Below are 17347 nucleotides of genomic sequence, written 5' to 3' on the forward strand. Positions count from 1 at the left end.
AAGCACATTTTGTCAAAGCTTTTCTACATACATAGATTACAAAAGAATGATGATATTAACATGCAACAGATTTGTTCAAGTGACAATGTGACTGATTTATTCACCAAATCTTCTCCAATTGCAACTTTCAAGAAGATGTTGCACAAGATTGGGATGCAAAGGTTCAAGGATGTTTTCATTAAGGGGAGTTGATACGCGTTGTACTCTTTTTCCTTTACGAGGTTTTGTCCCACTGGGTTTTCTTTGTAACGTTTTTAATGAGGCAATCTATATGCATATTATTAGAGATGTGTACTCTTTTTCCTTCACTGAATTTTTTTTTTCCACTGGGTTTTTCTAGTAAGGTTTTAACGAAGTACATTATATATCAATTAGACATTCAAGGGGGAGTGTTATGAATGTATTTACCTTATAATGAATGTCTATCAAGAATATAGATAAGATCTATCAAGATCTATTTGATATCTATTAGGCTATGAAGTATCTATCTTTTAGAGAGAAACTAGGAGTATTTTCCCCTATAACTAGAGGGGTTTTATTTATTGTATTCTCAAGAATCTTATAATCTCTCATCCCTTAAGAGAAATAAAGAAGTCTCTCCTCTTCTCTCTCTATTTATTCTTGTTCTTGCTTTATATTTTCTTGTTCTTTCTTTTATATTTCATAACACCTATAATTAAAAATTTAAGGTGCGTGTCAAATAACATGGGTCAAAGTTATAATATGAAATGAGAGGAGTAATAATAAATATACATCGTGTAAGTGGTTTCACATGGATACTCCTTGAATCAAAATAGTAATAAAAAAGATGTCTTTCCACCATTTGGATGGTTCAAACCACCATGGCCAAATAAGGGGCACCTACTTACGTTAATTCCGTAAGAACTTAAGTACTTAAACAAGGAGCTAGGATGGAAGGTGAGTTTAACTTAAAATAGATGTATTTTGACTTATTACATTCAAAACTAGTTATTCTTTGAAACTGGGAAAACTCAACTTGTATGTATGAGAGACATTATACAACTTAATAGTTTTCTCGAGTCTCAAACTGCATCACCTTAATTGCATGCAAAAGGTAAGAGAACTTGTTTTTTTTCATAAGCCCCCCGCCCCCCTTCAAAGCATCCATCCAGGTAAAATTCCAGTAGCATTCTGTGCTGATGGTTCTATATTATTCGATGGGCCCAGATTGTTCCTGTAACTACATGGATTTCAGAAATTAGAAATAAATTGGGTAAATAGTAAGGATGTTATATGAAGTTACCACCACAGGGCGTATCTAGAATGATTCTGTATTTCAATTCAACTCAACCCTTTTGACTTTGAATATATTTCCTCCATCACAGTGTATGTAGTATAGTTTAACTCTGACACATAATTTAAAGATTTTTTTTTTGCTTTTTTTTTTTGAAGTTATGGTCTAAAACAAGCTACAGACATTAAGGTTGAAACAAACATTTCAAATATAGAAATATGTCATTGTTTTTTAGATTGATTATAAAGGAAGTGTGTCACATAAATTGAGATGGAGGGAATAAGAATGTACACCTTTCGTTTCAATTATGTGACACTGTTGAAATTTCGAGAGAACTAAGTTTTTCTTTGACCAAGTTTTTGTTATGTCTTTAAACATTTTAAGTTGTTAATTATTATGATTTATAATTCTTTTTATATGATTTCAAATATTTAAATTTTACTTAAAAATAAAAAAACTTAAAGCTTCTATATCCGAATTCATTGTAACAGTTTAAAAATTTGAACCTCAAAATTTCAACTTATCCCAAATTCAACTTTGGACTTACAAAGTGACTCAAAATCAATTAGGAATGTTGCAAGATATGTGCTATTTGAAAGGGAAAAAAAAGAAAAAGTGCACTAAAGCTCCCGCTATGCGTAGAATTTGGGAAGAATTCCATCACAAGAGTGTATTATATGCAGTCTTATCTTGCATTTCTGTTAGAGACTGTTTCCAAGGCTTGAACCCATGACCTTAAGGTCACATGACAATACCTGTACCAATTACTCTAAGGCTCTCCTTCCAAAAATTAAAAAAATCACCTGTTTGGGACTGTATTATTATTGCACTGTAGAGGCTGAAAGAACCCGCCTGACTGTACAGGTTGGTGTCTCAACTGCATATATCTAAAGAGTTTTCTTCCAACTGCCATAAGGAAACAACTGTCTATCGAATGGAGAGAAGAGTGCCACCTTCCTCTATTCAATTCTTTTTAGAATATATGTGGCGTTTTCGATTCCGAGAGTCAAGTTTTTTAATTTTGATCATAAATTTAGATATAGAATTTTTAATTTCTTTAAATGAAATTTACATATTTGGAAACTACCTAAAAATTAATATAAGTCATAATAATTGTAAGTTCAGCAAATTTAAAATATATATGAAAAAATGATATAAAAAAAATGATGTCAAAGAAAAACTTATTTGAATTTCAAAATTCGAAAGATGCCACACATTAATATGTAAAATAAGTCTAATAAGCAATTCATTTCAGATGAAATGGAGAACAAATGAGTCAGATAACCTAAAACAAAGATTAAGTGTATATATTATCCCACAATTTAATGGATATAAGGGGAGGGGAAAAAAGCATATGATATTAAAAGGTCCAAATTGGGAGCTTTCTGGATTTGTCCATATTTTCTAGTTGAAAAATTAGTGGAAATCTTATTCAAGAGATTTGTACCTTTAACTTTAAGGATCTGTTGATTTCAAGAAGAGATTGTTCCTATAGAAAAAGCAAAAAGAACACATACAATAGTGTCACATGAATAGTTGAGCAATGTACTCAATTGCCTACTTAAGGATTATAAAATACATACCTTTTGTTGAAGGTCAGTAAGTTGATCAAGCATGTTTTGTGTCTGAAACATGTTCAAGGAGTTAGTTAAAAATAACTTTTGATATAATCCACTAGTTAAAAATAACTTTTGATATAATCCACAGTTAGCAAATCATTCAAACAACTATTTATCCTTTTTTTTTATAAGGGTATAAATTAGGGTGTGCATCGGTCGGTTCGGTTCGATTTTATGTGTTATTAGTTTGGTTTATCGATTTTTGGTTTTTAAATATGTAAACCAATAACCAACTAATAAGATATTTTCTTATCGGTTTCGGTTTATCGATTTTTGGTTCTTAAAGGTTTGGTTTTCGGTTTAACCAATAAGAAAATACTTATAAAATAGAAATAGTAACAACTAACATAAAAAACGTAATCTTAGTTACCGCCAAAATCCTACGCAATGCATTTTAGTTTACAAGAATCTTCAAACTTGAACTGAATGTTAGTTAGAAAAAAAATTAAATGCTAATTGTTGGAAGCTATAAATGCTTCAAGCTTTTCAATACGATAATAGCCGAGCTTTATATTGTGCTTTTGTTGCCCTGAATAGTTTAATACTTTGTGAATCACTGAATTATGAATAAGTAGTGCATATAATAAATATAGATAGGTAGATAGATAGAGAGATATTTATATATATAACATATATAGGGATAAAACAATACTGTAGTGTATCCTTATTGGGTTATCGGTTTAACCAATAACCCAATAAGCTAAAATCGAAACCGAACCGTTTACCCAATAATTTTTTTTATAAAACCCATAAAAACCGTTAACCTAATAACCCAATACCAATAACCCAATAACATTTTATCGGTTCGATTTATCGGTCGGTTCGATTTTTGCATACTCCTAGTATCAATAGATGTTAGTGAAAAAGAGAAGGTAAGATCGCGATCAATTGGTCAGTATATGAAGTTCTAAGTAATCGCCAAGTTATCAACAACTTATACACCGGTCGAATAAATCGTGCTAAATGTAATTATTACGTTTATGTACTCGGCATTGATTTGACCCTGACTAAGAAAATCCAAATTAATGCTATTCAGGATGGAGCAAACTAAGTAGAGCTAAGGTAATTCAACGTTTCAACTGAATTCCTTTTATAAAAAATCATATATATTGCTCCAAATAGGGCAAACACAAGTGTTTTTTTTTTTTTTTTTTTGGTTATATATCGGCCGAATATCCTTGACATGGGGAAAGATTTTAGCGTACCGATAAGAGAATTCAAAAATTATTTTAATGTCACAAGTTCTATTTCCAAGAGTAACACTCTATAAGATACTACTATGATCTGTTGCATATAAAATTGACAAATAACTAATAATAACCAATAATTTGTTGCATAGAACATACCCTTTTTGACCTTATTTGCCTCAAAGATGAATCCAGCTGACGCTCAAGCAGTGCCAGATCTTTTTTGTTTAATTGTCCCAGGTCCTCTCCAAGTATATGCCTAACAGAGATTAGGAAGAAGTACGTTCGATGTTAATTAAGTATTTGAGTAATATATAGGAGACTAGAAGATCATAGCATTGTAAATTAATGAAAAAGAAAAGTTAATGGAGAGGACGAAGCATTAATTTATTAATTTCAATTAGGCTGAATAGCCTGACAGACACATACTTTTCCCGTTTTAACAAGCCAACCTTTTATTTCACAGCATCATATCTAAACCCCTGAACCTGCTCAAAATTAGTATTTTGAACACCTCCAATATATTCGAAATAATATATACTAGTTTTAAACAGTTTCAGGTCTTTAGATGAAACCCACGGAATAAAAGGGACGGCTTGTCAAAATGGGACAAGTAGGAGTGTCTTCTACAGGCTATTCCTCCCTTGGATTATCATATACACTCAAGCATATAATATAATGTATCACCTTTGAGATTGTTGTAGCACTTCAACTCTTGCTTTCAGCTTTATATACTCCTGGTAGCTATTCTGTTACATAATAACACTACTCAGTCACACTGTACATAGGCTGCTTGGCATTAGTTATCAACTAATTATTTACCAAGAAAATAAGGCAAACAACCTGTTAAATTAGAGGTTAGATTACATTGATATTGTAATAATTATTTACATTCTCGGTATATACAATTTATAAAATGCAAAATAAATTACCATATATTCTGAGGAAGATGAAGGATGAACCTGTGAATCCTTTGAAGACAAGCCAGCTTCAAGATCACCATAACTGCATCTATGGTATCTCTCTAGTATCTCGGACATACTAGATAAATTGCAAGTTGCAGAACATTGACACTTTGATTTAGAGACATCTTGAACTTATAAAAGGATGCTTTATTTACTCTTAGACCAGGTTTGATTATTGACAATTTTTTAATCATGTTACAAGTAATAAAACCTACATAATAAACTACAACAAAGAAAAAGTTAATGCATCGATAGATTTTACTAATAATTATCTAATAACTAACTTTATAGTGAAAAAAAATTATATCGTCAATGCATACAACTTAAACACATAAACAATAGTATTTCCATTAGGTCCTTTAATTTGATCATGATTTTTTTTATATATCTTCTTTAAATTGTCAATTATTATGATTTATAATATTTTTTAAATAGTTTTTAAATATGTCCAAATTCACAATGATTTTTTTTTTTTTTTAAAATGACACTTAGAAATTCAAAATCTGCCACCTCAATCGGGTCAGAAGAAGTATACAAGAAATGAATTGGAATAAGAAGTGGATGCAGAAAGAAGTACTAGTGCATCTTTATATGACACCAATTTATCAGTTCAAGAGCATTTGTGTCAAAATTAGATCATGAAAGACAAATCTCTACCTTTAAGAAAACAAATGGTCACTTAATTAATGTTATTATTATAAAGAGTCACTTTTTTAAGTTCAATTTTATTTAACTAAGAAAATAACTTTTGAAGAATAGTATTAATTAAGTGATCATATAATAAATCCATTTTTAAATCATCTCCAATTTACAACATGAAAATTTTGTCTATAAGTTGAGCTTAAATGAAAAAGTGACCGATGTATTTGTTAGGATAAATTAGATATGTTGTGTGAGAAAGTGGATATATGTATATATTCATGTTACTTTAGAACATTGAGCCACTTTTCATATGCATGATATGAATTAGTTAAGTGTTATTTGTCGCCATATATACTCAAATCAAATTCTTTTTCAAGTTTTTTGTGGTTTTCCAAAACTAAGATATGAAATTCAAGCAGCTTTAATTCCATTCAGATTATAAGACTTTTCTTTTGTGTCTGTACTTGAAGAGCATATAAAGTTTAAAAAAAAAAGAGAGAGAGAAAAATGAGGTAGTCGAACATCAATTAATCATAACCAAAGTTGGATCATAAATGAACTTTGTTTAACAATTTTAATGTAAAATAAAACCTAGATCTGATCAAATGAAAAATTGATTATTTACTCTTAGTCAGCTAACAGACACTCCCAGTACTAAAAGCTCTATTCTGACTCAGATCTAACATCAATATTCAACAACCAATAAAACCAAGAACATTTTTTTTTTTTTTTTTTTTTAAAAACATAACGCACTTGAACATGATACATAGTAGTACTTTCTCTTAATTTCAGACCTGTTCAATAATCTTTTATTTTTGTTGAGCTTAAATGGAGCGACATGGAGAGTAAAACATACCTAGAGGTGCTGCAGAATTCAAAGAGCTTGCCACGGTTAGAGAAAATGATAAGAGCAACTTGAGCTTCACAAAGAACAGAAAGCTCATAGGCCTTTTTGAGCAGTCCATTTCTTCTCTTTGCAAAGGTCACTTGCCTGTTTATCTTGTTTTCTATTCTCTTCAATTCTACCTTCCCTCTTCCCATTATAATATCTGTAAAATTTAAAAAAAGTACTCTTTCAAATCTCAAAATTTTCAATAACAAGTGTGTGTGTTTATCTTTTTTTTTTTTTCACAGTTAGAAGCCTATGTAGGATATAGATAGTGCAGTTAAGGCTTTGGTTCTTCTTGCTTTCTTCTTTCTTTCTGTCTGTCTTTTTTGTTGATAGGGCAATAAATAGCTACGTGGGGTCATGGGGTCTTGGGTTTCCTCATATTACAACATTGTATCTATAATTTTTTTATATACAGACTTACATAAATATCACTTTAGACCTTGTAAATAATGCATATTTGGTAATACTGCAAAATCCTTTCGTTATTTCTTCTGGTTGTGCTCCTTGTCTCTCTATATATAACAATATAAGTGATATGCTTTCCTGCTTTGGACCAAACGAGTAGTAATATTTGGCCTTTTAGACTTCAAACCATTTTATTTTTCCCCTAATTTTTTCTCCAAAAAAAAATTACCTTTTGAAACACCCTGAGTTTTGGCCCTTGAAAATTTTCTAACACTGGTCTTGTAATGACTCATCATACGAGTCACATGATGTGGGTACGAGTCAAGTAACCCAACTCATAAGGTGTCCAGTGATGGTGGTTGGATTTTTGTTGTGGTTACGGTTTGGTGGTACAGGTCATTAGGTGTGGTGACGGGTCGCCAGGGTGATCCTTCACTTAATCAGAAACTTAGTAACTTGACTTGGCTCTGAGTACGAGTGACTCACTAAGAGCCATGAGGATAGGTCACGAGACGTTGTGGGAAATCATATGTTGTCCAATGTCAATCCCTTTGAATTCAGTCTTGGGTACGACTGGACCATGCAAGTCGTATGATTTGGTCGTGAGTGAGGGAAATGGAGTCGTATTATGGACAGTGTGTGGGTGTCTAACTCGCTGTCTTGGTGACGACTTGATGGTACGATTCGTATGTTGTGGTCACTAGTTGACCCGCGACAATTTTATAATTTTAAGTTAGGAGCATTCTGGATATTTCCCCCTTTAACTCCTTTGGATACCACGATATAAAAAACCTTTTGGGACTTCGTTAACCTATTATTCTCAATCAAACACTCTTAAAATCTCTCTCAAGAAAAGAGCTAGGGTTTCATCAAGATAATTAATTGCGGGCTTTCAAGATGATTCTCTTCGTCTTCCTTAGTGTCTAAGGCATGTTACTCCTCCCTCATTGTTATTTTAAAAAGAGCATGCATTTTAATGTTTGAATTTCATGGTATTGTTGTGATTTTGACTTAATGGTTAGGGTTTTTGGATGTTTATTATTGAACAATGTTTCTACTGGTTTAATGATGTTTTTTTTTTTCATGCTTTTAATATGATTTTGACATTGTGGAATGCATGGTAATGGTAAATGGATTTAGGGGTACTTTGGATTCCCCAAATTACTTGGTTATGATTTTAAAACATATGTGCCCTCAACCTATTTGTTAAAATGCCAATGAGAATGATTTTGTCACATAACTTTGACTATTGTTGAAATCTTTACAGTGCATAAAAGGTAATGGAACTTAAATTGGTTTGATTGGTTTTAAATGGTTTGGAAAGGCCTTGGTGGCCATGGTATTTGTTTAATAGGAAACTTTTGAGTCAATGTGATTTAATGGCTTTGGTATGGCATAAAAGGATAGACTTGCAAGCTTTAGTTTTGGTATGACAATACCAATGGTTAATGCCTAATAAAAGACTCTTTGATAAATGGTTGGAATGTGTAAATGGTTTTAATATGGGCTTAAAGGGGGTGTGTAGCAAAGCCGTGAAAAGTGGAGGTCCTGGGGGGACCAATATTAGAAACTCATATTTGTCGATGTGAGATTTGGTCATACTGATCGTGTGCGTGATGTCATACTTATATTTTGGGAGATGTAATAGTTATCTCAGGTTCTTTTCTCCAGTCGTGCGACTAACACACACTGGGGTTCATTCAGCAGGAGAAGCTGAACCCATATAGCCCGTGGGTAGTTTTTAGGACGGCAAAGCTACACAACCCAGGTAAAGGTATTAAATGCATGCTAAACCCGATTCCCTATCTCGAAAAGGTATATACGCATATATGTGATTGCATATGGTTATTTACTTTGGTTTTGAATTACTGGCATTATTTTATCTTATCCCTAAGTATATGTTAGCGTTCACTCCGCTAACCATCTTTGGGGGCTGTATCCCGTCATGATACAGGAACCAGTTATACTACCATTCCTCCTGCTCAGTAACTTGCATTCTGAGATAGCTTTGAGTCAAATTGAAGTTGTGAGCTTCTATACTCTGGAAGGTCCATTTTATGCTATGGACTTCTTTTATTTTTGTTATTTTTTTGGTTTGGTTTTGGCTATGGTCGGGGGCATGTCTCGATCGGATGTTATTGATTCTGGTTAGAGACTTTGTCAGACTACTATAGACATGAGTAGTGTTGGTATTAGTGTCAGCCTTGGTATTGGTATTGGCATTGGGGTTGATACCGGTTGGATAATTGGTTGAGGTTGTTGGATTTTGATTATAGACTTTAATTAATCTCCTTAAACTATTAGTATTTTATCTTGTTATATGTTCGAAGTTCATCTAACATGGGGTGCAGAGCGGTTGTGGTTGGGAATTGGGGGCGATAACGCTCAACTTATACGTTCATTTAAGTTCAAGGTGGTCGTCATCAATATAATTACCCAACTTTGAGCCGGGGTCGAATTTATGAGGAACAATGTGAGTGGTGATTAAATAAGTTTGAAATTAAAGTTACTTGTTAAGTTCAAACCTAAGGTACAAGTATTTTGGAGAATTTTAAACGCTTCAAAGATATGATTATTTTTTGACTCCTAATGGACTAACCCTGGGCTACAAATAATTAGAGTGCAATCAATTAGAAATGGATCTTAGGGCTAGTTTGTCAACAAAGTCTCAAAGATGTCACTCATTAACCCTTTCGAGTACCTAACTATTGTGTCAATTAAAGCCACCCAACACCTCAATTGGGTATCCCTATTTCTAGGATGATACCCAAGGTATAGTCAACCTCATAATCACCCTTATGTCTAAGTTAGTGAAAATTAGCAAACTATGCCCATAAATTATCTACTATTGCCGTCGTTCCCACATCCCTCTTTCAAGAATGATGTAGGTTCTAAAAGTTTACCCAAACTCTTCTTTCAAGGATGGTTAAACCCATTTGGGTATTTAGGGCTTTCACCCACAAATATCAACCAATTTAATCAAGCAATAGTGGAACACATCACCAACAAACTAGCATATACACAAATGAATCACAACCCACGCATAATTGCACCCTATTCTAAAATAATTCCAAGAGAAAGAACTAGCTACACATAAGATTGATAAGCAAGATGTACCGAAAAATCTCCATCAATTTGATTTATTGAAAGATAAAGAGAATGCAAATTGCAAGCTTTAGGATACAACAAATCTTCAATGGAAATTGACAATCTTCCACTTGAAAGCTACTCTAATTTGTTCTTAACCCAAGAATTAGTAAAATAGTTATCTATTCAAAGTTGAAAACTAGATGGTGGAAAAATTTCATAAAAGTCAGATCTATTCTATGAGATAGGGTTTGAGCCTCTGAAAGGAATTTAGTAATCAACTGTGTGCATTTACGATTTGCCCCTGGGCATAATCCTACTTTACCGCAATCACAGCTACCGCGACCGCGGTCAAAACTCGCGATCGCAGTATGTTGACTTGTCTTGATTGGCCGCGATTGCTGCCCTCAGACCGCGATCGCGGTAACTGAGGCTTGTTTCTTATCTAGGTCTTTCAGCTGCACTTATTTTCTCCTTTTGATTATTTTTATCTCAAACCCATATTTTTCCATCTCATACCCTGTATGCCTGCAAAATATGGATATTGATGTTGGGTGTATTTATGCATTTTAGTGTCCCTATTCTAACCTTTTTAGCCTTATTTTGAGGATAATTCTATGCTATAATGGTGGGTAGTGAGATAAATATGTATCAAAGTGTTAAATCATGTGTTTATGATGTTAAGAGTGAGTTTCAAACAAGTTTGTACCTAAAAGATTCATTTAGAGTTCAACCCGAAAAACTAGTGTTACTAGCTTGAGCTGGGTGCTTGTCTAGTTGATTCTGGTGGATTCTATTGTTTTTAAAGTGTTCCAAATGTTTTTTATGTGTATTTATATGTGAAATTTTTTTTTGATAATTCCCAAGGTTCAATTGGATCAAGCCAAGGGTCAAAACAATGAGTTAAAGATCAAAGTGAAATTAGCCTATGCTTAGCTTGTGTTCTAGTTCGTCATGTTGGATGTTGTGTTGTTTTGAGCTTTAAATTGTTGTTTTTAATGCTATATTATGCCTTTTTAATGGATTATAATGATATATTAAGGATATACAAGCTTCAAATCAAGTGGCAACAACTCAAAAAGGCTCGAAATGGCTCAATGAAGGCACAATATGCAGATTGACACACTTTTGGACCCCTGGAATATATTGAGCGTGTGTGGTCAGTAGGAGTGGAAAATGGACTCATGAAAAATATCAATGGATTTATCAGAGGCCCAAAATATCAACCAATAGGCACGTGGTGGTCTTAAAGGCTGTTAGTATGCGACACATGCTCAATTCGGTGCTCCTGTGCCTTAGAAAAATTCCCGAAGACAATTAGCATACAATTAGCATGTGATGCACACTCTATTCCATAGAAATAGAGCATGTGACATACAATCCATTCTACACCTAGGCATTTTCAAGCTAATTCGACTTCTACGAGGATTTGGCTTACCCTTATGCTATAAATACATGTTGTATCACGTTTGTACATATTTTTGGACGTCTTAGAAGATTGAGAAGGCTACCACAACTTCTTTTTAGGGTTTATATATACTTAATTTAGTTTATTTCATGGTTTGTATCATCAATTCAAGTATTGGATGATGAATATGTCCATTAAAGGCTAAAACTCCTATCCGGGGTTAAGGCCATGTTTATGATTACTTTTGTTTTGAATTAAGTTTGTTGATTTGCTTATCATTATGGTTGTTTGTTTATTCTTGTTTTAACCTTTTAAGGATTAGCTACCCTTAGAATACATCAATTGTAAACCTTGTGAACTCGGGAAAGGGAATAGGGCGATAGAACATGGGAATAAGCAAGTAAGGTTCGTAGTCTTTTATAAAATAAGGATTTAGAATTAGCATCTAGGACAAGGATGTACCTAGAAACCTTACTTGGAATCATATGTAGTATGATATTTGTAAAGAACTTAAGTGAACTATTACATCTCTGCTCAACGATGTAGTTGTAAGGTTTAACTTTGGTAAACGATCAAAGGTTGGGAAATAATGATCATGCAATTTACCCTACGAATAAAAACTAAGATAAGCAAGTTAATGAATGAAGTTCAACAACATAGTAGGATTGTTCGTAAGCCTTAACCCTGGGCTTCTATCCATTGATTGTCCTAAGTCATTACCTTACGCATTAGTTTAGTTTAGTTTTAATTTACAATTCTAAAACTCTATTTGCTACTCTCCTTAATTGGTTAAACTAGAATTGGATAGGCGGCAAATGCAAGTCCCTAAGATATTGATACTTGGGCTTCCTTGATGCCACTTTACTACTTGATAAGACCACGTACACTTGTGTGTGCGCTTGGGCGCTATCAGATATTAGTGCATTTAATCACACGTATGTCTCATTTATACATTTAAATCATGGTAATGTGCACGAATGTTTAGTGTAAATGAGTGGTAAATTCACCACTCATCAACACCCCAACTTAAAGCTTTGCTTGTTCTCAAGCAACACTACCTCTTACCATAAGACAATACATATTTATGCCCAAATTTAATGACCCACTGATCACAATGACTTCAAGCTTAGTTACTATCACAAGTAGCTCTTCAAACACGAGCAAAGCTATTCTCTATGTTCAAAGGTGCAAAAGACTTTAAAAAGAAACCATGCAACAACCACTAATACTCTAGAAGTGACTCACCTTTGACCTCAACTACAATATACTCCTTTTGCCTCAATTTGTAGGAGATGAAAAAATCATGCACCTTAATTTGTTTACATGCCTCCTCTCAAGAGAGAAAATTCCACACACCAAGTTATCAAATGTGCAATAATGAATTTAAGTGGAAACTCTCTCTCTCTCTCTCTCTCTCTCTCTCTCTCTCTCTCTCTCTCTTTCTCTCGAACTCTTGATGCTGACAAGTACCATGCCATATAGGATTGACCATATTTTCAATTGCCGCTACAATGGATATACTTGGTTGGAGATCTCAAAGGGCTTTTTGAGTTTGTAACGTATGTTCGGGGTAGGGTAGTATATCATTAGGAATAACATGGATATCCCTTCCTTAAACATCTACATCACACTATTCTATCTAACTTTTGATCATGGTCCACTTCTTTTTGTATTCACTTTTTTACACATGTTCCTACTTTAATTTCCTTGATTCACCTATATTTTTTCATTTCTTTTCTTACACCCTTAGTGCTTCTCTTTCCTTTATTGGATCCTTTTCTTTCTTGCTCTTTTTTTTTGTTTATTCTCAATGCTTAAGCCCATAAGCACTCAATTATAACTTTGTGGCCCAAAGTTATCTTTTTCAATCATCACCACCCCCAACTTAGGCTTTTAGCCTCAAGTTACAATTTTAAGTTCAAGGAGGGTAGGGTTCAAAAAAAAATAAAAATTAAAAGGTTTATAGCTTGCAATGTGTTTGCCAAAGAAAAATCCAAAGGCTCAAAGTGGGTGACTAGGGATAACATCTATGCAAGGGTAGGTTTTCAGGCTAAAGTGGACTTTCAATGTCACAAAGATGGCCTAAGATTATCTCACCAACCAAGTACAATCAAAATTAGCCTTGAGAGACTAATGTGGCAAGTTTTGGATGGTACAAGAACTCATGAGATTTGGACAAATGAGTTCACCACACATGGCATGCAAATTCACCAAAGAGGCTTAATTTCCCCTCCCGTTAGAGATAAAAATATAGTATCTACCAATTTTCACAAGCCAAACTTTTTGGAGTCACAAAAAGAGAAAAAGAATTATTACAAGATCGCTCACGTCCATGCCCTTGATTTTCAATTTTTTTTTTGATTAAGGGGGGTGTTTGCAATTTGCATTTTCACCATGCATAATTTGCTACCCATGGCAACAACCCAAGACTTTGTCTCACATTGTGGCTTTCATACGGGAAAACCAACCATATAGCTACTCAATTTTCACCATAGGTATAAATGTGATCCCAAATACGAAATTCCACAAGTAGTCAAATTTCCCTTGCATTTGTGATCTCGATGCAGTACTCAGACTTTCCTTGCATCCATGGCTCAAAACCTAAGCACGATGCTTTTTCCTAAAGAATATCATCACTTAATATATCATAGGAAAAAGCTCGTCCAATATCATCACAACTAAAATAAAGATAAATTAAAGACAAAGATCTAAAAACAAACCAAATAACTAATCCATGAAACGTGGGCACCATCAGAGTGCCCAAATGTAGCAACCCAGAAATAGAAAATAAAAAATATCCAAAACATTATAAAAAATAACCAATAATCAAAATATCCAAAAATATTTAAATAATACAACTCTAGGGCCAAGCATCCCCAACTGAAAGGCAAGCAATGTCCTTACTGCATAATTAATATAACATAGTAAAGAGAAAGGTGCTCCCTAAAACCACATCAAGAGCTGCTCTCTCCTGCTGACTCTGAACCAACACCACCAGCATCAGAACCTGACCACTTAGAAGGGTTCTTATCATCACTCTCTACTATGAGAGAAGATAGTGTATCACGGGGTTTCAGGACCTTCCATAGGCCCTTCACCCCCTTCCATATCTTTCTGAAGAACTTATTTCTGTTCTTCTCCTTTTTCTTCATCTTCTCATGGGATTCTCGAAGCTCCATGTGAGACTCCGCCAATGCGGGATATGCCTTCTTAAGACTAAAAATAGTGGCTCCCTGCATCTGCTGTTCTTCTTGATACTTTTTATAATCTAAGCGGGGATATAAGAATGACGCTTGGTGGAGGGCTCTCTCAGCCCCTGAGGTAATCCTGGTACTAGCTCCTTGATGACCCTAATATCAACACCAATATCTTCCAGCGGCCCAGCAATGGATGGTCTATATGAATCTGACTTCTCAACTATCGACTTGCCCACATCAATTTTTCACGTTTTGCTCTTACCAGGTGCACCTCACCCTGGATCTTGAGTGGGTAAATAGGGGTTCCACGACACACCGAAGTGTCATTTGGGTATTCCACCACCCCTACTCTCTTACACAGCTTAGTAATAAAATAAAATAATAAGAGATGCCTACCATCATGGTTCCTGTAGAACTTTATATCAGATATCATCGGACGATTAACATTCAGAAGAATGTTGTCCAGTATGCAGGCAACCATGTGGGCATGCATATCTGTAACTACAGTCATATGCATGCAAGGAGATATCCAACTGCAAATGATGTTTAACCATATTCGTGCCTCGACTGTGAAGGCATTTATGGAGACGCCTCTTTCTGTTGCCGCCCGCGGATCCTCTTTGCCATGGCATAACTTCTCTGCCATCTAGCTGCCCGGCTCACACCCCTTGGCCTTAAAAGTAGCCATGTCTGTATCTGGAAGACCATATAAATAATTGATTTGATCCACTCCAAAATACAGACCCCCTCTAGATCCTGATAATCGGGTTTGCAAAAGACACTATTCTATGATTAGCGTAGAACTCTCGCACTCACTGCTCATTTTCCCTACAAGGGTTTGAGGCAAAATAGCTCCATACGGTGGCCACGAGTCTAGCATAAAATTCCAAAAGATTTTCTGGCACTCTCTCCAAGCATATACTTCTTTTCGGGAGAAGCTTAGTTTTTAAGAACTCACCGTAATATTGGTTGTGGCATTCGGGAGTTATGAATCGGATTTGGTCGAAGTTCTCCTTGATGAAAACTTGCAAAACAGAAGGACAATACAAAATCATTCATCATCAATATTTTCATGATTATACTACACTGTATTGTCCACTAAATTTCATGGGATAGTACTTGGTGGTGGTTGATTAAAAATGTGAACTGCAGGAATTTTGTCCCAGGCTAAAATTCAGTCTTGGTTATAGTGATCGCGGTAGCTTGACTGTGATCGCTGGTGCCATGATTAGAACTACAAGATCGCGATCGCTTTGCTGCGATCGCAGTCCCAATGGCTGCAATTGCGACACCTGAGACCTGACTGTTCAGTTCAAAAATCTATTTTTGGGGCCAAAATATGTCCCAAAATAAGAATCAATCATTAATAACATAAAACATGCATTCCAAGTGTCCGATTATGCCCCCACAATAAGGAAATAACTATTTATTGACTCATTTGGGAAATTTATCGGCCACTTGGTGTTCACCCTATATTTTACTAAATTTTACACAATTTTAGGTATTTAAGACTTCCCCTCATGTGTGCACACTATATTTAACAGGTAATCACCACACAAGTTATTCATTATTTAGCAATGAAAAACTCAATATTAGGCCCCACCTAGTTCATGCACTCTAAGGCATACTCTCAATAATTAAAAACTCAAATTTGAAGTACTTACTAGATGAGTGATGTAGAGTGGTTGAAAAGATGCCTTTGAAATGCTCAAAATATTGCCACAAACGGGTGCTATTTTAGAGAAAAGTTGGAGGATAAGTGTAGGAGAAATAAAAGACCGATTGTCTTTTAAACCTAATCAGACTACGATCGAGTTTGAGTTCCTCGATCACGAACACACGGGTTACCGCGATTGTGGCTCTGAGCCCTTTATCGTGGTAACAGAGGGCATTTCTGCACCTCTATTTTCCCTTGTTCAGTCCACCATGCAAAAATCCCACATTTTTATTTTTTTCAATTCATTACATACACTCCAAAGTGCCACAAATGTATGGATTAATCAATGACAAAATTAAAATCTACTCTATCATGCAAAAATAAAAGAATAAGTGCCACTTTCATGACATAATGGGTTGTTTCCCATATTTTGTGGCAAGACACCATCCAAACTACCACTTGTGTTTCCACTTAGAAGATTTGAATCTCTGTCCCATCTTTATCTCACTATGAATTGAGCGACAGAGGAACAGGAGATTCAAATCTTCCAAGATAAAACATGCTAGAAAGGGTGAGATAGTGGTGCGACTTCTATCTCGCCACTTTGAAAACTTGAACCATTTACCTAATTTTACATCAAATTTTTGATTCAGATACCTAGGTAATGGTGGGAACATCAATTGGCCACTAATTTAGCATCGAAAGTTGAGCTCCTTGGCCTTCGAGTGCAGGGTTCTCATGTGCTCATTTGGAACGACAATGTCCAAAATATAGGGATAGTGCTCCTTCTCCCCAAAATTTGTCATTTTCTTAAGTGGATGGACTCTAATCTCATCCACTAAGCTCAATATTGAAAAACATTTGAATGAGGTCTATACCTTAATTCTGGAATTGTATCCCTATCTGCATCCTTACGTCGAGATGGACTAGACTCTTTATAAGCAATTTGCTTGGCTTCTTCCTTTGACTCTAGCACCATTTCCTTAATTTTGGTATCTTCAACTATCTTAGGTTTGGTTGGTTGGGTAATCAT

General features: G+C 34.6%; 1 protein-coding gene across 1 annotated transcript; it reads right to left on the reverse strand.

Annotated features, from left to right (window-relative positions):
- Window positions 1-762: 762 nt before the first annotated feature.
- Window positions 763-6939, reverse strand: LOC107870613 (MADS-box protein 04g005320). Its single transcript, XM_016717192.2, is given in 9 exon segments — window positions 763-1195; window positions 2059-2146; window positions 2149-2161; window positions 2703-2744; window positions 2839-2880; window positions 4221-4320; window positions 4749-4810; window positions 5024-5102; window positions 6525-6939. Coding segments are annotated over 9 exon segments (690 nt in total). The 5' UTR covers window positions 6710-6939; the 3' UTR covers window positions 763-1116.
- Between the last annotated feature and the right edge of the window lie 10408 nt (window positions 6940-17347).

The sequence above is a fragment of the Capsicum annuum genome, chromosome 5 (assembly GCF_002878395.1).
Source record: "Capsicum annuum cultivar UCD-10X-F1 chromosome 5, UCD10Xv1.1, whole genome shotgun sequence".
NCBI classification, from domain to species: Eukaryota; Viridiplantae; Streptophyta; class Magnoliopsida; order Solanales; family Solanaceae; genus Capsicum; species Capsicum annuum.